The sequence below is a fragment of the Aspergillus aculeatus genome (assembly GCF_001890905.1).
Source record: "Aspergillus aculeatus ATCC 16872 unplaced genomic scaffold ASPACscaffold_16, whole genome shotgun sequence".
Taxonomy (NCBI): Eukaryota; Fungi; Ascomycota; class Eurotiomycetes; order Eurotiales; family Aspergillaceae; genus Aspergillus; species Aspergillus aculeatus.
Genome location: NW_017962991.1, coordinates 577,210 through 597,495, shown reverse-complemented (window position 1 = coordinate 597,495; position 20,286 = coordinate 577,210). Strand labels below are relative to the sequence as shown.

The following is a 20,286-nucleotide window of genomic DNA, read 5'->3' as shown; positions in this document are numbered from 1 at the left end:
GAAGCCAACTGCATGTGGCTTCTGTCAGCATCTCCAGTTGTTCACAGCACCCAAGACAGGGATAATTACAGCAACAGCAGAAGTAGCAGCATTCTGACGACAATTTGAAGCTTTAGAGGTAGGCTGCTGGGACAAGCTCCTTGATTTTCTTGGTGGCTGGAACTAGCTACGTTGCCGTATGTAAACAAGATGAAATGGGCTTTTTTGGAGTCACGTGGCCGGATTAGCAACGCTGACACATTCTCGTTTCATTCTACACTCATGCAAAGAGTGGAACGATATCAGCATTGTTTTGACCCCAGCTAATGACCTACTGACGTTTTCTCTGGGGTAGCTGTCATTCCAACGGGTGACAGCAGGCGCATGAACCAGCCACGATGGCGCAGCAGCACCGCGCAGCGTACTTCGGCCGAAAGATGTCACTCCAGCTTGGAAAGCTGCCTATCGTTATACGGCTCTTCTTGATCTGAGTGAGACAGACACACTTCTCCATTGCATCGCAGACGGTACACAGCGTGAGACGGAATATCAACCATCACATCATGCTCAGAACAAACCCCGCCTCAATTTCCACCCCTTTCACCGAGGAAAATGGCAACCAAGCGGCAAAGAACTCGACAGGGCTGATAGCTAGACTAGTTGCTGAGCAAGTGTGATCTAGCGAGGGGTTTTCACACGTCGTACAAGGTGTGTGATGGCTGATCAAAAACGGTTTGTTCGGGCGCGGCTGCAGCGACGATAAACCGTCGGCTGAAAGGGAGTCGCAGACCAACGACGAGCATTTGGCCGCGTTAACCTGAGGGAGCTTGCTGACTTTATGCTGGCCCCGGTCATCGCTTAGAAGTGGCGTCCAGCCAGCAGCGATTGAGATACGACGATGGCGAGAGTCTAGCCGAGGGCTGTGGTTGGGTGTCTGTGCAACGGGGCTAACTGGCTAGCTGACTGACTATTCAAGCACAAGGCGCAAGGCGAGAATGCTGCTCGACAGGATTCAATCACAATCGACTATCGCCAGCATTTTCAGCCCAGCTCAGCTGGTCAAAAAATGAGCCATTTGCCCAGAGCTGTTCGGGGGGCGACCAGGCCAATCATGAGTGCGGAATCACCGACTATCGTACGGAGCCAGCGGACTAGGGGGAAATAGCTCCCTTTCTTTGTTTTTCCTTGTGTTATTCTCCCCCTTCGAAACTCCACGTCTCGTGTTCGACCAGACAACCACGCTCCGCTCCCCGAGAGAACAATAGAATGGCAAATCAATGGGATTGTTCTTACCATCAAAAAATAACTTTCGGGCATTTCGGGGACTGGGAACCTTATCCGACCCCACGGACGGCGACACCCGATCAGCGGGCATCAACTCTCTCGGGCTTCAGATCCATGGTTCGCTGGATTTGTCCCTGAAGCCTGAAGCGGCGGCTGCTGCTGCTGCTGCATTGGAATGCTGACTGACTGACTGACTGACTGACCGACCGTGACGTGCAGGGTTCCCCCCCCACTATGGCTGCGAGGCAGGATGACCCATGACGCCGAGCATGTTCGGCGATCTCATTCCTTCAAAGATCGTATAATGGGCTCGGCCTCGTCTTAAGTAAGACGAAACCCTGGGTTGAGCTGGGACCCTATAACGGCCCTTTTCTGCTGTTCAGATCCAGCCTAATCCCTGTTGCTGTTTTCTGGAGATCACACAAGTCTGAGGTTATAGTTCAATTCTCCCCCGTCTTAGTTGGCGTACATCAAGGCCACATACCTGCTTTCGACGACCTGGTGTAGCCCCCACAGCTGATTATGGAGGCCGAATTACCAACCAAGAAAGATGATTTCGATCTCGAGCGGAACGAAGCGCATCAATTCTTGATGAACAACACTGTCCAAAGCTTGGCCTGGAATGACCTACGAGTCACTGTCAAGGACCGTCGAACAAAACTCCCTCGACAACTCATCGATGGCATCAGTGGCTCAATCCAGCAAGGTAGGTTCCTCTATTGCCTTGTGCTTGCTGAAGGAAGGTCAACTCATGCATTGTGAGCAGGAGAGCTGGTCGCACTGATGGGGCCATCAGGATGTGGCAAGACGACCCTCCTTAATGTCCTTGCTCGGCGTGTAGCATCCTCGGGCGCAACAAAAACTGGAGAGTGCTATGTTAATGGGTCGGCGATGGATAACACCACTTTTGGACGGCTCACGTCCTATGTGGAACAAGAAGATGCCTTGATTGGTTCATTGACTGTTCAGGAGACTTTGAAGTTTGCAGCCGATCTCTCTCTTCCAAGGTACTTCTCTAATTGATCTCTGGTCATTCTCGATCGAAACACTAATACGTCCAGTTCCGTCTCCAAATCGCAACGGGCAGAGCGCATTCGCACTTTGTTGGAGGCCTTCGGTATTCAGAATCAGGCCTCAACGTTGGTTGGCACACCAATCCGCAAGGGCATCAGCGGTGGGCAAAAACGGCGAGTCAGTGTCGCTAGTCAACTGATCACCTGTCCGAAGATCTTGTTCCTGGATGAGCCTACCAGTGGTCTGGACTCAACTGCCAGCTTTGAAGTCATTTCCTACATCAAGAATCTGGCCGTGGCAAATAATGTATGGATTCGCTAGGGAGGAATGACACAATATGCTAACCTCTGCTAGCTGATTATCATCGCCAGCATTCACCAACCATCATCAACCACTTTCCAACTCTTCGATAAGCTGCTTCTGCTATCAGGCGGACAGACCTGCTTTTTCGGCCCTGTCACTGGTGTGCCGCATTATCTCGACCGACTTGGTCATCCTGTCCCGCCGAACACAAACCCAGCGGAGTTCATTCTCGACCTGATTAGCGCCGACTTCGGCGGTGGTACGCTCGATGCGCCGGAGGATCAAGTGGAGGAGATTTGCACGGCTTGGCAACACTCTGCGGAGCGTAACGCATTGGGCGAGCAGCTATCACAGGACTTGGGAGGCCACGAAAAGGGCTTCAGCAAGGTGGACATTGCAGAGCTCGGTCATCCAGGGATGTTCAGTGTTATCGTGTCCCTCTTGCACCGCGCCTTCATCAAGAGCTACCGTGATATTGTGGCATACGGAATCCGGATTGTTATGTATATGGGTATGTTCCAGAGTGCCAGAAAGAGCCAGCGCTTAACCTTACTGACTTTATCTAGCACTAGCCATAATGGTGGGAACTGTGTGGCTGCGTTTGCATACTGAACAAGCCTATATCCAGCCATTCATCAACTCAATAGTAAGCCAGCGACTCTAACTGCCCGATATAGTTCATTGAATACATATACTAATGTTTTAGTTCTTCGGCTCCGCGTTCATGAGTTTTATGGCCGTTGCATACGTCCCTGCCTTCCTGGAAGACCTAGCAACTTTCACCAAGGAGCGTGCGAACGGTCTCTACGGCTCATTTCCATTTCTCGTGTCCAACTTCATTATCGGCCTCCCATTTCTGTGTACGTTTCCTCGTCCGCAACCGCAGGTCCTTGGTTTGTCATTGCCTGCTTGGACGCTAATCAAGACTCCTGTCTAGTCCTCATCTCCCTCCTCTACTCCGTGATCGCCTACTGGCTCAACAACCTCACTCCATCCGCCACGGCGTTCTTCACCTGGATCATGTGGATCTTCCTCGACCTCGTGGCCGCCGAGTCCTTGGTAGTTTTCGTCTCCTCCATCTTCCCCAACTTTGTCATCGCTTTGGCCCTAGTCGCCTTCGCCAACGGGCTCTGGATGGCGGTGGGTGGGTTCCTGGTGACCAACACCATCCTGAATCCATTCTGGAAATATGTCTTCCATTACATCGATTATCAGGTTAGTTCAGTTTACTTGATTTGCATTTAACAACCACACTTATCTCCTTGCCCACCTCCTCCCCTCATCCCCAACTGCACAATCCCACTAACACAACCCCACAAATAAGGCCTACGTCTTCCAAGGCATGATGGTCAACCAATTCTCCGACCGCATCTTCGCCTGCGCCGCCGACTGCACCTGCATGTACCAGACCGACCTGGCCGCGCAGTGCCAGATCCGGGGCACGGGCGTGCTGCACGAATACGGCTACGCCACCGGCCGCACCGGCAAATGGGTGGGGATCCTGCTGGGGATCATCGCCGTGTATCGATTATTCGGGTACCTGGCTCTTGTGTTTCTGAGACGGTAGGCTTTTAGCAGGATGGGTGCGTGCATCCGGTATATACTTCGACGCTTTGGGGGGGGGGGGTTCGCTGGGTGTGTGGTTTGTACATGCTTTTCTTTGGTCATGGATGAGATTTCTCGGGTGGTTTATGTGATTTTATTTGTTGCGGCTGTTGCGCTATTGGGGTTGAGGCTGGGGTTGAGGTTTTATGCTGTGCTGGCGTTTTTGTTAACTCTCTGGATGATCCTGGAGGAAGGGAAGAAGGAGGTGGGCGAGCTGTATATCAGATAGAATGAATTTGATCTTCGGATTTCTGTGGGCCCATTCAGGTTTTGTAGCGTGGGTTCTGTCACATTAGTTAGCTTATCGGATCATTGCATCATGCTCTGTTCACTGAGATCCTTGGGAGGATGTTCTCGAAGATTGAACTTGCGGCGTGGATAGGTTAGACGACTGTGGTGGTGGTTCTTCTAACCTAGATCACTGGACCGTCCATAGTACAACTTACTCCTCGCTAGTATACTTAACGTAGGACAACCCGGCGAAATTGGATGGGCTATGGGACAGACTACCTAGTACTCATCGAGACAAGATAGAGCAAAAAAGAAAAAAGGTCAATACCTATCGCTGAATTACTATGTACGAGGAAAGAAATATTAAGAGAAAATAATCGCCATTCCTATCCATACCCATATCAATAGTAAAACTCCTGCTTCGGGCGCAGAAAACCTTCATAACGTATTCGTTCATATCATGCTGAGTTCTGCATTGCATTGTATTGCCTTGTATTGTATCCATTCATCCCATGTCCCATCAATCATAATCCCATGTGAACAATTCGCGGTTCAGTTTGAACGCATAGAAAGAAACGGCAAAGCCCGAAGAAGTAACCCGCATGGACAGAAAGCATAACCTAAGCCAAGACCATTTATTTACAAGCAAGCTCCCCTTGTTCCCTCCTCCATTGGCAGCATCATTGATGAAGATGATTCTGTGTAATGGAGGAGAAAGCGAGAGAGACATATGAAGTGTGCTGCAACCTAACGTCTCGAGTACCGAGTCTCCTCGCCATCACTCTCGCTCAGACTGTCGCGACGACGGCCCCGACCACCTTCCCGGCGGTAGCCTTTGCTCAACCCGGGGATCGGATGGTGATAGCTCTTGGTGCCCGAATCCTCGGTGTCGACGTTGGAATATTGATACTCGGAGCGTGAGGCGGCGGAGGAAAAATCCAACGGCTCGGTGTAGTGGCCCGTCACCGACGGACGCTTGCGGGGACTACTCTGCCGGGACGAGCGGGACGGGCTACTGGTACTGCCAGCACCGCCACCACCACTGTCCGTCGGGGCGTGTCTCCTTCGCTCGCGTCGGCGATTATGTCTTCTGGTCGATGGCTCCCGGATCGTGCGATGGTAATGATAGTCGTCCGCCTGGCTCAGCAACTCCTCACTACCGGCCACAAATGAAAAGTCTCGCCGCTTGCTCTGCCGTCGCTCGACCACGGGATCGTACGCATAATCCCGCACCTGGCTGACCTCGCTCTGCTCGCGGTCCTGCCAGTAACTCGGCGGGTTGGACAGATCGTAGTCACTGCCGTCGTAGTAGGTGGTCCCGTCGCCCTCACGGTTCATGCCGCCGACGCGCGCGGGCTTCTCCTTGCGGTACGCGGCGACGTCCTCGTCGACCTCGTTCTCCCAGTTGGCGGTCATCTCGTCGTCCTTGCGACGGCGCCGGAACTTCTCGCGCAGCCTGCGCCGCCGCTTGCGCTCGGCGCTGCCGCCGGGGGCGCCCGTCTTCTCGGTGATGGTGGTCGCGGTCTCGGTGTACGTGTACCCGTCGTCGCTGTAGCCCTTGTGCACGATGCTGCCGCCGCCGAGCTTGGTGCTCTTGGTCGCGTTACTGAGCGTGCGCCCGTCCGGCCCCTTGCGGCGCAGCACGGTCGACTTGTACTCCTCCCAGTCGCCCTTGCGCCACACGAATCCGCCGTTCTTGGCCCAGAAGAAAAACCAGATCGCCGCCAGCACGAAGGCCGCGCCGAGAATCGCGAAGAGCGCCATCAGGCCCTTCATGTTGATGTTGTGCGCCTCGACGGTGCCGCTGCCGGGGACATATTTGGAGTCGCGGGCGCGGAGGAGGTGGCTGTGCGGGGCATTGCTGCTGGTGCTGGTGCTGTCTTGGAGACTGGGTGGGGAGTACGGTGAAGCGGCGAGTTCGGGGGGGTGGGTGCCTGTGGTCAGGGTTTCGAGGATGGAAATGCCGGGAAAGTCGCCGGCGGTTTGGACGGGAGGCATGATTAGGAAAGTGGCGGTGGATGTCAAGAGCGTGGTGCTCGAGACGGGCACTCTGCGGCTTGGTTAGGTGGATGTTTCTCTAGATAGATGGATGGATGGATGGATGGATGATGATGAAAGGGTAGATGATTGATAGATTGACTGATTGATCTTTGATGGATAGAGATGGTTGTCTGATTGACTTGAGCTGGAATGCGGGATGTCTTACCCACTGGAAGTGACACTTTGGGTATCCTGGTGGGCTCGATCTCAATCACCCGATCCACTTTGAGATGTATGGTATGCTCGGGTACCAGAATCTAGATAGTAGACCGATGGTTGGAATGCAGTGTGCAATGTGGATGTGAGCACAAATGCTAGTATGGTATGCACTACCACCTGTGTTAGTACTGGCTTGCTCACAAGCTTAGAGGATGAAGGCAGAGCAAGAAACAACGCAACGCAAGCGGCAGAACAAGCGAAGCCCAGGCGGAAATTGAGGTGGTTGGGGGGAGGCTGGGGATGACGCTCTTTTGTTTGGGCGATTCCCGTGGCCCCGGCAACTGGCATGACTCAGCAGCCTCCCCTCGTTAGTTATCTTATCGGCCTTTGGTGCCTGAGGCTCCACATCTGTACTGTGCACATACTTTACTTCTATAAAAATTGGAAGTTACTACAACTACTTGTGAAAATCAGAGCAGGCATTGAACATCAGATATCCACTATATCAGCAACTCAGCAAGTAGCCCATCTCTTGAGACTCATACTTTCTACTCAGCAGTTTATCTTTCTAGGCAGAATTGGGCGTAGGTAGTGAGGGTGGATGAGAACAAGGGATCCTGGGTATTACTCCTACGGTGTATCGCCAACACGAACAAGGGTGGTTTCGAGCAACTACTTGATGGTCAAAGCAGTAAGCAAAAGCTGCTGCCTTTGATCCGGCGGCCAGGACTATGCAGGAAGGTAATCACGAGCTTCGGGCATCAATAAATGCTTGGGGGCGCAAGCTTGCGAGCGCCGAAACAGCATGGAGAGAGGTAATCTCACCCACGAGGTTCAGCGATCAATAATCATGCACAGCTAAATTACAGGGGCAAGAATTGGCTGAGTCGAATACCAGATGCAGACGGAACGCCCCGCTGATGCACTGTGTCCCCTTCAGGATCATTGTCATTGACAGTTTGGCAGCACGCATAAATGACGCAGAGAGAGCGATAGAGTTTCGTCAACCAGCCTCCACTGGACGAAATTCACCCGGTCTATCTGAGCCAGCGTTTCGGACGTCAATTTTTCCGTGTGTGGGCGCATTGCACACCGGTAGATGTATCCATGGTTTAGGCAGGGTTACCACAGTCTGGACAGCTTGATCTTCATCCTTACCAGATGTATGGAGACACGACCCAACATCAGTCGCTGTGGTGTGAGTCACAGGGTTCAGGGTCTAGCAGACTTTAGGTCATGTGATTAAAGGGGGAATAATGCCCGAGAAAGCTTTTTGTGAAGCAATCGGAACGGAGGGTGTTCATTCATCGGAGTACAAGCCTTCTAGGAGACTTGAATTAATGATGGGTGAACCCGGATAAGTCAAGGTTTCTTGTTGAGCGGAGAGACTTCTCGGGTTCTCAATAGGTTAGTGCAGTATGAATAACGAAGCAAACATTACAGTAAACATTGATTCCGCCTGGCACTTCCGGCCTGGAGAATCGGAGGGTAAGTGAATGGCTCACTTACCGGGATCATGTTTTTCTAGCGCGCTTCGACACAGTCTTCCATGCTGCTCGCTCAGCGGGCCTCCCCACAAGGATAGCCAACTTATCAGCCCATCAGGAGAACACCGCAAGCGGGGGGTGAGGACAGATCTTGGAGGATTGGAAAGGGAGTGGAAGCAATTCTTTGTGTCATGACGATGACATGAGCGAAGTAGATCTGCCTGTTGAGTCGGTGGGATATACCGGTTTTCTCTATCCTTGTTTGCTGGGCTAGATCAGGTCGGCTGAAGAATGCCTGCCCATTGAGCTCGAATAAACTCAATAATGAACTTTGTAACCTAGATCCTTGATGCTGAGGGGTTTCTTGCCTCCCCTTTCTTTCCTTTTGTTCAAACTGACTCTCGTCTCCGGAATGAGAGAATTTCACCAACGAGGTGTGCCCCGCGGGGTGGAGGCCACCGTCATTGGGCCGCAATGGGAAAGTTCCTTGTCATCGATCGGGACTTTTGGGCAGCCAACAGGACGGGATTTTCTCGGAGGGGCCAGGTAGGTACAAACCGTAGCAGATTGAAGACCTGTGACGGGCGACAAGAGTCATCCAGAGAGGATCACGAGGAGATTGAGTAAAGATCGATGAAAATGAAGGTGGAAGAGTAGTGCAGAGTACCTAGAGTAGAGTAGTGTAGATGTTGGGAGAAACTCCGGATGGTCCGTGGATGGAATGGATGGAATGGATGGAATCCGCTCAGACCCAGGGGTTCTTCCCGTCGAGATGGAGCCGGGTGGGGATCCTCGCAAACCATCGCTTCTTATTTCCACCCCCTCCCCCGGCCATCCTCCCATCCTCCCACCGCCGCCCTAACCACGCCCTCCACCGCGATTACGGATCGATGGTACTCAGGTTCAACCTTACTTTTACTCTTAGATTCTGAGATATCTCAATCTCATCTGTCCGCCTAAGACACTAGTGGTTGGGTAACTCCAGCTCACCGGACCGACTGAGACAGAACACCGGAATGATTGACGATCTTACCTTTTCGTTGCCTGCGAGACATGTCCGGGTCACGAGGCACTATTGTTCATTCCCACGATCATGAGGTTACACCAAGGCGACATGGCAATAAAAACTGGCCGTTACTTCAGCGTGAGAGGCATAGCGGTATAGCGTACTCTCGTGGTATTATGCATAGCCACTATCTTTCAGGAGCCTATCAGCGCGGGCTGCAAGCAATCTATTTGGTGGTGGGCTGCTATACATAGCGATCTCGAATTGATTTGCACTCAAGAGATATTCTTTGCTTCAACTATACACGGACGCTATGGTATGTCGATCCGCACGTGTTATGTGCTCCCCATTGAGGAGACTGATTTGCACATCCGGTGATGAGCATTTCTGAAATGGCTCTAAAGCGAAAATGAGGTTATCGCGAATCTGCAAGGGATGGAATGATCGGAGGAGATCCTCAGGATGGTTGAGGCTCCCCCAAACAAGCCCATTGATGTCACTGATCCATGTGTGGTGTGCCGTGCGTGGGGAGCCGTGCCCCAGGATGAATTGCCACGCACTGAGGGTCTGAAACCGCACGGACAAGCGCCTGGGGTATCGCGGATATCTAGTGTTAATTACCAGCCGTTCCATGGAAAGCATGGATGCAGTATACTCCGGTTATCAAAGTCACCCCTGAAGCTCTTTGCGACCGATCTAATGACCCTTCATCATCGTGCCGCAACTCGCCGGTGATGGGTATCCTGATACGCCAATGGAAGAATTCCGATTTCACCTTGCAGCTGCAGGCCTCTTGCTCCCTGTCGGTCGGAAGTCGCAGTGCGGAATATACCATGATCGCATCATTATGAAATTAAATTCCATTCTACCATGCCCGTGACGTATGCAAGACAGAAGACATATCGCAGATAGAGATGACGGCTCTTTCCTCAACATGCTCGACGACCTGTCAATGAGGAATCTGCGATTGATGGTTATGAAGGATACAATAGCTCATTGAGTCATGCTGATCGAGTCATCTCGACCAGGATGATCGAGGTGACCAGAGTAGGGTTTTTCGGGTTTTTCTACTTTCTCGTCCTCGTCTGCTGTATCTCCCATCAGTCTGTCAGTCATCAGTAACCAAATGCATAATAAAAAAAATGTTAGCGGCCGATCAGGCAGCGGCCAGCAGCCACTCAGGGGAGAACCCCCACCACCTCCTCTTATTTTCTTCTTCGATTTGCTCCGTCTCGATACCTTTCCATCCGGATTGGAGAGAACCATCCAGGAGATGAGTGACAAATCTGATGGGGGGCCAAAAGGCAGCGGTTGCGTGAATACATGGGAAGATTTGGGTAAGTACTTTACTATACTCATCCGCCGTATATACTTTGTAGTTCTAAGAGGCCGCGGGTGAAACAATAGCCTCTGGACAGGGATGTGTTCGGATGTGAGATGGAACCACTTTCCGTTTCTTTATCTTGATCGAATTTTATATTCCGTCCTCGCTCGGGTTGCGATGATTGATTCCTTCCGGCTTCAACTCTTGCTCGTGCTGACTTTGGCGTTGGAATCGTCGGTATGCTCATTATAAATCCACAAGACGACGGGTGAGATAGTAACTGGAAGAAGCAATTCACAGTAGATCAAAAGAAAAAGAAAAAAGAAAAAGATAAAATAGATAAAATAAATGAAGTAACAAATGCAAACACATAGAGCGGCAGCGGGCTCAGCCGTGTGTGTCCATACCGTGTGTAATCATTCAGGTATACATTCAGTCGGTACCAGGGCTTTTCCCTCAATCTTTTCGTTTTTCCTTTTTCCCCCATTTTCTTTTATATGATAATTGTAAATGTAAAAATCATGTAAATATAAGAAAAAGGCAAGGAAAAGAACTGACTCAACCTACTCTTCATCTACAGTACACTGATGATTGAATGCAATTAAAAACCGAGGCGACGCACAGCACAGTTTTCCAACCCATCCAATCCTCCGTACCTTACCTACCTACTCTACTTATTTCCATACCTCTTTCCTCCTTCCTCTCTTGCTGCTACTACTACCAACTCAACCATTGGCAGTTCATCAAGTCAGTCAATCAATCCCGGATCTCCTATCGCAATCCCTCCTTCTCTCAGCTTCCCCCCCCCCCGGCCTTCTCCTCATTGTTTTCCCGTCTCCTGCTTTTCCCCCTCTTTGATTTTCCCAACTTCTACTACGATAATCTCTTATCGTCTGGTGTGGAAAATTCCCACCTGTTCTTCCCTTACTCCACTTAGTCTTTTGTTTTCCCTCTCTCTCCCCACCATTTTTTTCCCTGCGCATTCCTGCTTTTGCTCCTAGTCTACCTAGTACTTACTCTCTTCCCCTCCTTCTGTCATCCTCCCCTCCCCCTCGGACCTTCAAACCTAGACTGTCAAATTCTACTGGAAAGTCCCTTTGACCCTCTGCATCTTCTTTCCCCCCTTTTTCTCTCTGCATCTTCCCATCGCCTTGGTGACTGTCATCAATCATCGCGTCCCAAGGCCGACGACCACGACTGCTTAGCCAGACGCACCAGTCATCAAAGCCGTCGGTTACACGCTTTTGCTGGGTGCATTGAAGGACTGCAGCCCCGTCGGTTGTTTGGTTAATCGATCATTCTATTCTAACTCCCCTCCACTCACCGGCTGCCAACCGTTCACTGCAGCTTTCTTTTCCGGTTGACCCACGCTGGGCTTGTCCACTACGGGTTATCTATTCAGTCTAGTCTCAGTCTTACTGACTGTCCGCCGCCCGACTCGTCGTCTCTTTATCACCAGTCCTCCACCACCACTTTCCCAGTCCACTTCGTCGCCTGCCCCCCCCTTCCACCACGAACCAACCCCGTTCTTCCTTTCCTCTTTTCGATGGAGACATTGCAGACTGTGGACGACGACTATTCTTTGTGCCCACCAACGACTCCTCGTTGACACTCAACGATCTAGACGCTCTGTCTTTCGGACTGTTGTCTGGCCCGTCTGCATCTTCCGGTTGTTTTCTAGAGGCGACTGCCGCCAAGTGGATTTGCAGCCCTCACTCCGAACTAAGAGGGAAGAGGGAGAAACAAATCACTAACCGCGCCTAAAGAAAAAAAAAATCAGAGGGACGAAAAAAAAAAAAAAAAGAAAACGCTAAAAAAAAATCTCCCAGGCACTGATTGAGTCATATTCGGATGAGCAGCAGTTGGTGGCTGCTGTAGGCCATCAAGCAAGCATCTGAAAGCCTGTTGGAGCACCACGTTTCAGGTCATCCACCTTCGTGCCTTTCCCACCCCCCTAAATCAAGCCAGACCCCTCTTCCCTTTTCCCCTCTTAGGGTTGGGCCTTAGGCCGCCTTCCAGAAGTCATGTCTAGCAAAGTCCCCCACGCCGCCTTCTGTGAGGAATATGACGAAGACACTCATGTTATCCGCCCCGAAACCCGTCAAGTCGCCAACCTCACTACCAAGCGTCATAAACAGGCCGTGAGATCGCCTGCAGAGCCCCTGGTCGACGTTGCAAGTGACTCCGGGTATTCCAGTCGTACCGCCGCCACCGTCAACAGCACCCAATCTGGGCCGTCGGGCCGGAAGAGTCCTGTCCCTCATAAGCCAGACACCACCCTCAAACGAGCTGAGCTCGAACGCGTCCGATCCAAAGGCCACAAAGAACGTCCTTCCAAGGACCGAATTGCTCGTCCACCACGTGAGGACAAAATGCAGGTCGGAAGTTTTCCCACTGTGGGCCACCCGCACCCTCATGCCCATGCTCAGCGTTCCCCGTCCAGGTCCCGCCGACGTGATACTGCTCAGTTCAGGCACTATCCGGGGCAGTGTTATGATTGCGATCAGGGGCTGTACCATTCTGCCTCCACACCTCTGGAAGCAAGACCGATGGATTATTCGTATTTCATGCCCCCGCCTCCTCCAGGTCATGAATATCCCCCTCCGGCACCGCAAAACTCCCGATACCCTCCTTCTGTGATTCAAGACGTCAACGTCACCCGCAGTAGCCGTCCTCATGCTCGGGGAAGCTCGTCCGTTTATCATCCTAACAACCGGCCGGCGAGCTTCCATGGTACCATGCCTGGAATGAATCAAATGATGTACCCTCCGGGTTCCATGAGTCGCTACGACCACGGTCCGCCGCTGTCTTCTTCGGCGTATGCCAACGCCCCGCCGTATGCCGCCTCTCATTACCCGCAACAGCCTCCCTACTATGGCGTGTCCGATTATGCAGCCCCTCCTGACAGTCGACAAGAACGATCGGCTTCGAGGTCTCGAGACCACGGTCGGGGCCGCCGGTCGTCGGCATACGCACCTGCTATGGACTACGATGAAGCAAGCTTTGATGAAGATGAAGATGATGATGATGACGACGTGGTGGACATTCCTCCTCCGCCTCCTCCTGCCCCGGGCCGACAGACACGGCCTCGGATGTCCGCTCATTCCTCTCATGATCGCGATGAAGATTACTATCGCATGCCGCCTCCACCCACGAAGCACAAGGCGGCTCCGCACATCATCCAGAAACGGCCCGACCCGCCTCGCAAGTCCGTGACTGCCCCATTGATTCCTTCCGACCGTCGCTCCTCTCGATCTCTAGACCTATCGGAATTAGGCGACGCTTTGCCTGAATACGGGTATCGGCAGTCTCCTCGCGAGACCGTGATCCCCGAACGCAGCCGAAGTAACCGCGACAGCCGTCGCTCTAACGCTTACCACGAGCCTGCGCGACCGGCACGAATCGCTGTCGAGAATTCTCGTCGGCGCCGGCCCACAGTATACAACTACGGCGATGATGATGACGAGGACGAGGATGATGAAATTGTCGAGAAGCAACGAGAGGCGGAGGAGTACCAAGCCTCCCGGTCGGGCAAGCCATCGGCGCCTGTTCCCCTGACCGAAGACGCTTTGTACAAGGCGAAGACTTCTCAACGCGCTGAAAGCGACAGCGGCAGCCAGAAGAGTCGCTCGAACAGCAGCCGTGGCAGTGACGCTCGGACTCAAACTGGAAGCAACAGCGGCCTCAAACCGGAGGAGGACAACAATATTATCATGACGATGAACGGTGTGACTATGAGCTTTAGCCAAGGATCCGTTGGGGGCAAGAGGGTAATGCTTCGGACCGGGGACAATGGTGCAGTGGAGCTGAATATCGAAGGCAAGCACCGACCGAAGAAATACCTCACTGGAGGCTCTGACTACACCGGAAGTGTTTCTCGAAGAGAATTGGAAGACCCGCGCCGAGCCATGAGTGACCGGAAATCAGACCGAGCTAGTCGACGTTCGAGTCGGTCCACCTACAGCGGTCGATACTAGATAAGAGGCTTGAATTGAAGTCTTATGATGCGATCCATACTGGTTTTACAATCTCCGGGTTATGCGTTACTTTTGCGATCTTACAAAAGTTATGGTTTAGATCTCTGTCTTTGACAACGCATATCGGTTCTTCAAAAAGTTCTTGTGTTTTTTTTTGTGGTGGGCTGAATAATTGGCAATGAGCCTTTGGTTCTGCTCAGATGGTATTGAAGGGATCACCACAAACAAAGGAAAAAATGTTTGGATGTTTGATATCGACATTGGGCGGTTATGCTTTTGGTCCTCTTTGCTTTGGTTTGGTTTGACTTCGGTGTTCAAAAAGAGGAAGGGCGGGTTTGACGGCTCTGACCGATCACGTCCATCATGGCGACATGATTGTACGATTCTTGACGACCTGCACGATTTTCTCGATGTCTTATGTTTATGTTCATGCTTGGCTCAGCTCTAGCTGATGCGATACTCCTTGCTCATGTCCATGCCTATGCTCATGTTTATGTTTTATGTCTCATGCCTGATGTTCGTCTTTCTAATGTGTTGATGTGCGTGATGGGCGTTTGTATAAATTTCCTTCTTCGGACTCGTTTCTATTTTGTGGCATTTGTTAGGGCAGCTTGGAAGGAACGAGTATGAATGAGCGCAGAGGAGAGGAGCGAGGTATATACCCCGGCGATTGCTGCTTTACTTTGCATGGTTTCAACTTGATGCATCATCTATTTTGTTTCCTTTCTTCTTCCTATATATCCCTGCGTCATGTTTTACATATTCCCCTTCAGTTATTACTGCGTAGCGTTCAACACTGATTATGTACCTTGTTCTATCTATTAATCTGTGAAACCTGTCTTGCCGGTCGATGTTGAGTTGTGGGTTAAGACGAACTTGCGGCCTGGATTTCCTTGATGTTTGATAAATACCCTGATCATGTTTCAACATCATGCGTGGTCGCTACATGAAACTCTATATTTGACCGAATGTCTCTATATTGACTTTGTACCTTTGAGGGAGGCGCTTTATTCATAATTAATGATTTACTCGAAGCAAGTCTGTGCATACCTCTTTCCCTTTTGTTTCCTTGCTCTGGATTCGGAACCTTGTCATGCATGTCAGTGCCAATGCCACTGTCGCGCCTGCCTGTCTTGTCGGCAATGCGGGATACAGAGATACCTACCCAGTAGCTTTCAGATTGCTCATTGAGGATGCCTACTTTACACGATGTGCATGTATGCCTATCTTGCTGAATTCTTACATTCCCCGCGCCCAACTCACAGTCTGACTATCGCTGGCCTGATCCCGATTCCAGTTTCTGTGCCACTGCCTTCTCTCGTTGCACGTCGCATCCACAAAGAAAAAGATGCAGCCCAGCGAGGTCGAGGCGATCAGCTCTTTCTTCAGTGACGCCCTCGGCTCCCCCCGAACGATGCGCAGTGGTGCGCCCACGCCGCCGCCGCTGTCGGCCTCCGTGCGGCTCCCGGTACCCTCATGGGATGAACCGGAGGTCATCCTATACGCATCGCACATCCCGACCACCTACGAAATGGACATCGACAGCCGCCCGCCTGAGCCCGACGTGACCCCGCATCGCGAATGCCAGCAGCCAGTAGCAGCAGCAGCAGCAGCCATCAATCTCACCGGTCCGGCCCAGCAGCCAGTAGCAGTAGTAACCAACAGTCTCACCGATCCCGCCGGACCGATCGACAAACGAACGTTCTCGACCTTGGCTACTGCTGCTGGTAGTAGTAGCCGCAGTAACAGCAGCAGTGGCGGCATCAGAAGCAGCAGCATGAGGCAGGAAGTCCGGCTGACCTGCGCGCAGGTCGAGCAGATCCACGCTACCAAGGAGGTGTTGATGGCGCAGCAGACCGAGATCGCGGGCCTGCGGACCAATATTCAGGAGATCCACGCTGAGATGCGGCGGGAGCGGCTCGAGGCAGAGAGGAAGGTGAGGAAGCACATGATCTCGGGGTGGATGACCACTGATGTTGATGCGGATGGCGATGCCCGGGTTGTTTATGATACCTATCGTGATGGTGCTTGGACGCCGGCATTAATGAAGGTGGGTTTGCTCCCTGCAGAGCTGGAGGCGGAGTACGAACGTACCGATGGGGCGTTGACGGAGCGGGAGAACCAGCTGGTCCAGTCGATGGAGGACTTTGCGGGCCTGCTGGATCAGCTGCGCGGGTCTTTTTCCAGAGGCGTTCTCACGGAGGAGGACTATGAGGGCGCCGCTATGGGGAATGACGGAGCTGAGGGGCTTCTGGGTCGCAGCGAGCATGCTTTGAAGGCGTTCTCCCAGTCTGCAGCCGCACAGAGGCTGCGAGAGCTGCGGGGTCAATTGGTCGAACTTGACGGGCAATTGGTCTCGATCGTGGAGCTCCAGAATATTGAAAATCCCTTGGTCTCAGACAGAGGGCTCGACAGGGATGCGATGGATTTTCTGCGAACCTACGATGAAAGACGGATGAATCTGTTTCATGAGTACCGGGCCAGACTGTCGGATCTTGAGACCCTCACGGAAGGGCATGGCGATACGCTGCAGCCGTCCTCCTGTGAGCTCAAACAGAGCAGCATCTTTGAGCCGGTGCTGATACCGAGCTCGCCGTCGAAAGTCTTCGTCAACCAGTGGCTTCTGTTCCAGCTGAGGACGTCGTCCTTGGAAGAGGCGCGCATCCGCTCGCTCCCGGAGTGGGAGACACTGCGTGGCCAAGGGTGGACCAACGCCGGCATCAGACGCCTGGCGCTCACGCTCTGGTTCTCGGATGACACCGTCCTGCCGTACAGAGATTCCAAGACCCCAAGTCAGTCCTTCAATTTGAGCGAGATCCCCAGCATTGACTTCGGGGTCAGTCCGAGGAAGAGACGAGCCAGATCCACCGGCTTGCAGGACCTGGAAACTCAGAGGGAATCTACGCAGTCTCCGGTCAAGTTTGGTCGTTATGATACCACTTAGAACAACCCCTTCCTTTCAGGTTATTGTTTTGCCTCGGTGCAGACTGAGTTTGGATTTGTATCCCTTATTCGCTGTGGGCGGGACGACTTTGGATTCTTGCATGCGGAATTAATATGTAGCGTTTGTATGATATCGATGGTTTGGCCTGATCCGCTTGCAGTCTCGTTACCTTCGTTATTGATTTAGACGATAGCTTGGAAATCGAGACGATGTCTTCATAGTTTTGCCTATTGGTCGTTTGATTGTCGCTGTCGCTGTCATGGTGGAGCAGCATGGTGCGCAGACTGTGTCGAATCCGATCCATTATTCGATGTGACTATTTGGTATCCAGCACAGGTAGTATTGAGCTCGGCTTGAGCCTTGTTGACCATATTCACGCTGTTATTAGTGTATAGATGGAGAGGGCTGATATGATAAGAGTGGATCGAGGCAAGTGGGGACCCGCTAAAAATACTGCCTCGGAAAATCTCACCGCCCGACAGAATTTCCCAGCCCGCCGCCCTCCACGAAAACTCTCCCCAAGTTATATCGTCAACCTTCAAAACACCTCCCCCTCGAAAAGACACGCACGATCTTTTGTCTTTCCAGTGCTGTCTGTCACAATGAAACGCAAGTTGGACGCCAACGACGTGCCCTCCCCGGAGGGCGCCGAGACCACCGCCGAGACCCAGACCCAGACCCCCGAGGTCAAAGATGCCGACTTCGAAACCCTCAATCTGGATCCGCGATTGCGCCAAGCCCTGATCAAAGAGAAGTTCACCAAGCCGACGCTGGTCCAGGCCAAGGCTATCCCTCTGGCGCTTGCCGGAAAAGACATTCTTGGTGAGTTTTCCTTCGATTCTTCATGATCGTATTCAACTAAGCTGACCATGAACCAGCCCGGGCAAAGACCGGCTCCGGCAAAACCGCCGCCTACGTCCTCCCTATCCTCCAGACTATCCTTCAGAAGAAAGCTGTGAGTTTTTTTTTGTCGGTCCTTCCCAGCCTGTGGACTCGAAACTGACGGACGTTTGCCCAATGGTTTAGGCCGACCCTTCCCTGAAAGCGACGACGGGGCTGATCCTCGTGCCCACGCGGGAGCTGGCGGAGCAAGTGCAGAACGTGGTGACGACGTTCGCCGCCTTCTGCGGCAAGGAGATCCGGTCGGTGAACCTGACGCAGAAGGTGTCGGACGCGGTGCAGCGCACGCTGCTGGCCGACTACCCGGACCTGGTGGTGTCGACGCCGGCGCGCGTGATCGCCAACCTCGGCAACTCGGCGCTGTCGCTCGAGAATCTGGCGCACCTGGTGATCGACGAGGCGGACCTGGTGCTGTCGTACGGGTACGACGAGGACATCAACGCGCTGGCCAAGGCGATCCCGCGCGGGGTGCAGACCTTCCTCATGAGTGCGACGCTGACCTCGGAAGTGGACACGCTGAAGGGTCTGTTCTGTCGGAATCCGGTGGTGTTGAAGCTGGAGGATAAGGAGGAGCAGGGGGCGGGGGTTAGCCAGTTTGTTGTCAGGTTAGTTTTTTTGGGAGGTGGGGGGGAGGGGGCAGAGGATACACCGTTTGCTAATCTTTATGTCGGTCTAGATGCGCCGAGGACGAGAAGTTCCTCCTCACCTACGTCATCTTCAAGCTGCAGCTGATCAAGGGCAAGGTGATCATCTTTGTCGGGGATGTCGACCGCTGCTACCGCGTCAAGCTGTTCCTCGAACAATTCGGCATCAAGAGCTGTGTCCTCAACTCCGAGCTGCCCGTCAACTCGCGGATCCACGTCGTCCAGGAATTCAACAAGGGCGTTTACGACATCATCATCGCGGCCGACGACCAGGAGGTTCTCGGCGCGAAGAAATCCAAGAAGACGAAAGACACGACCGCCGACGCAGTCGAAGAAGACGAGGAAGGACTCGTCGGCTCCAGCGACGACGAAGAGGACGTCGAAGACACCACCACCACCACCAAGAAAACCAAGAAACCCACCACCCCCGAAACCAACAGCAAACGCCGCAAACTCTCCACCAAGGACAAGGACTACGGCATCTCGCGCGGCATCGACTTCCAGAACGTGGCGTGCGTCCTCAACTTCGACCTCCCCACGACGGCGAAATCCTACACGCACCGCATCGGCCGCACCGGCCGCGCCGGCAAGACGGGGATGGCGCTCTCCTTCGTCGTGCCTGCCGACCAGTACGGCCGCCACAAGCCGACCTCCTTCCCGACGGCCAAGCACGACGAGACGGTCGTCGCGCGCATCGTCAAGCGCCAGGCCAAACTCGGCCACGAGGTCAAACCCTACCACTTCGAGATGGCCCAGGTCGACGCCTTCCGGTACCGCATGACCGACGCCCTGCGCGCCATCACCCGCCTCGCCGTCCAGGAGGCCCGCGCCCGCGAGATCCGGCAGGAGCTGATCAAGAGTGAGAAACTCAAGCGCCACTTCGAGGAGAACCCGGACGAGCTGCGCCAGCTCCGCCACGATGGCGAGCTCCGCGCCGCCCGCATCCAGCCCCATCTGAAGCACATCCCCGAGTATCTGATGCCCGCCAAGGGACGCAAGGGCATCTCGTCCGAGACGGTCGGGTATGTGGGCTTCCGGAAGGTCGGCGGCGAGAATCGCATCCGCAAGGCCCGCGAGAAGAATCGCAGCAAGGGGAAGGGCGGCAGGAAGCCTGGCGGTGGTGGGCGGAAGGTCGATCCGTTGAAGACGTTTAATCGCGGGAGGAAGTAATTTATTTTTACTGGAGGGTGGTGGCATTTATGCTTGGATGGAGGGGGTTCTGCACTGTACTGTACATAATTTGGGATTTGGTTCATAGAAAGAAAAGTTTCGCTTGGGATGCATGGTTTATGGTGATCGCGGAGTAGCCGTAGCTGAAGGACTGAAGATACATCTTCTATTGTTGCTGCCGCTGCTGCTGCTGCTGTATATTCTACCTTGCAGTTATAG

General features: G+C 53.1%; 6 protein-coding genes across 6 annotated transcripts; 4 read left to right on the top strand and 2 right to left on the bottom strand.

The window, feature by feature from the left end:
- Positions 1–1,785: 1,785 nt before the first annotated feature.
- Positions 1,786–4,147, top strand: ASPACDRAFT_54449 (putative ABC transporter; the record flags this gene model as incomplete). The annotated part of the gene is made up of 8 exons (XM_020202880.1): positions 1,786–1,969; positions 2,030–2,270; positions 2,325–2,583; positions 2,632–3,091; positions 3,147–3,226; positions 3,287–3,440; positions 3,518–3,795; positions 3,905–4,147. 8 exons carry the CDS (start codon positions 1,786–1,788, stop codon positions 4,145–4,147), a joined length of 1,899 nt encoding a protein of 632 aa, XP_020052913.1.
- A 644-nt stretch (positions 4,148–4,791) lies between these two features.
- On the bottom strand, positions 4,792–6,835 carry ASPACDRAFT_81255 (uncharacterized protein). Its single transcript, XM_020205832.1, has 2 exons — positions 6,623–6,835; positions 4,792–6,466 (listed from the first exon to the last, which is right to left on the bottom strand). Exon 2 carries the CDS (start codon positions 6,412–6,414, stop codon positions 5,164–5,166), a length of 1,251 nt encoding a protein of 416 aa, XP_020052912.1. The 5' UTR covers positions 6,415–6,466; positions 6,623–6,835; the 3' UTR covers positions 4,792–5,163.
- On the bottom strand, positions 6,320–6,895 carry ASPACDRAFT_1882856 (uncharacterized protein; the record flags this gene model as incomplete). Its single annotated transcript, XM_020198300.1, has 2 exons — positions 6,320–6,466; positions 6,623–6,895. A coding segment is annotated over one exon (232 nt), but the record flags the coding sequence as incomplete, so codon positions are not given.
- Positions 6,896–12,456: 5,561 nt separating this feature from the next.
- ASPACDRAFT_63485 (uncharacterized protein) lies at positions 12,457–14,409 on the top strand (the record flags this gene model as incomplete). The annotated part of the gene is made up of 1 exon (XM_020203899.1): positions 12,457–14,409. One exon carries the CDS (start codon positions 12,457–12,459, stop codon positions 14,407–14,409), a length of 1,953 nt encoding a protein of 650 aa, XP_020052910.1.
- Positions 14,410–15,558: 1,149 nt separating this feature from the next.
- Positions 15,559–17,741, top strand: ASPACDRAFT_1859250 (uncharacterized protein). The gene has a single exon (XM_020197661.1). The coding sequence runs from the start codon at positions 15,758–15,760 to the stop codon at positions 17,351–17,353; it is 1,596 nt and encodes a 531-aa protein (XP_020052909.1). The 5' UTR covers positions 15,559–15,757; the 3' UTR covers positions 17,354–17,741.
- A 116-nt stretch (positions 17,742–17,857) lies between these two features.
- On the top strand, positions 17,858–20,217 carry dbp9 (ATP-dependent DNA/RNA helicase). The gene is made up of 4 exons (XM_020196805.1): positions 17,858–18,175; positions 18,232–18,308; positions 18,380–18,858; positions 18,930–20,217. The coding sequence occupies exons 1-4, from the start codon at positions 17,956–17,958 to the stop codon at positions 20,065–20,067; spliced, it is 1,914 nt and encodes a 637-aa protein (XP_020052908.1). The 5' UTR covers positions 17,858–17,955; the 3' UTR covers positions 20,068–20,217.
- Positions 20,218–20,286: the final 69 nt, after the last annotated feature.

Bases quoted from the DNA above. Each gene is read 5' to 3' on its own strand.
- ASPACDRAFT_81255 (XM_020205832.1), bottom strand. From the start codon at position 6,414: ATGCCTCCCGTCCAAACCGCCGGCGACTTTCCCGGCATTTCCATCCTC.
- ASPACDRAFT_1859250 (XM_020197661.1), top strand. From the start codon at position 15,758: ATGCAGCCCAGCGAGGTCGAGGCGATCAGCTCTTTCTTCAGTGACGCC.
- dbp9 (XM_020196805.1), top strand. From the start codon at position 17,956: ATGAAACGCAAGTTGGACGCCAACGACGTGCCCTCCCCGGAGGGCGCC. The intron at 18,309-18,379 runs GTGAGTTTTTTT...CCAATGGTTTAG, and splicing joins CTATCCTTCAGAAGAAAGCT to GCCGACCCTTCCCTGAAAGC. The intron at 18,859-18,929 runs GTTAGTTTTTTT...ATGTCGGTCTAG, and splicing joins GTTAGCCAGTTTGTTGTCAG to ATGCGCCGAGGACGAGAAGT.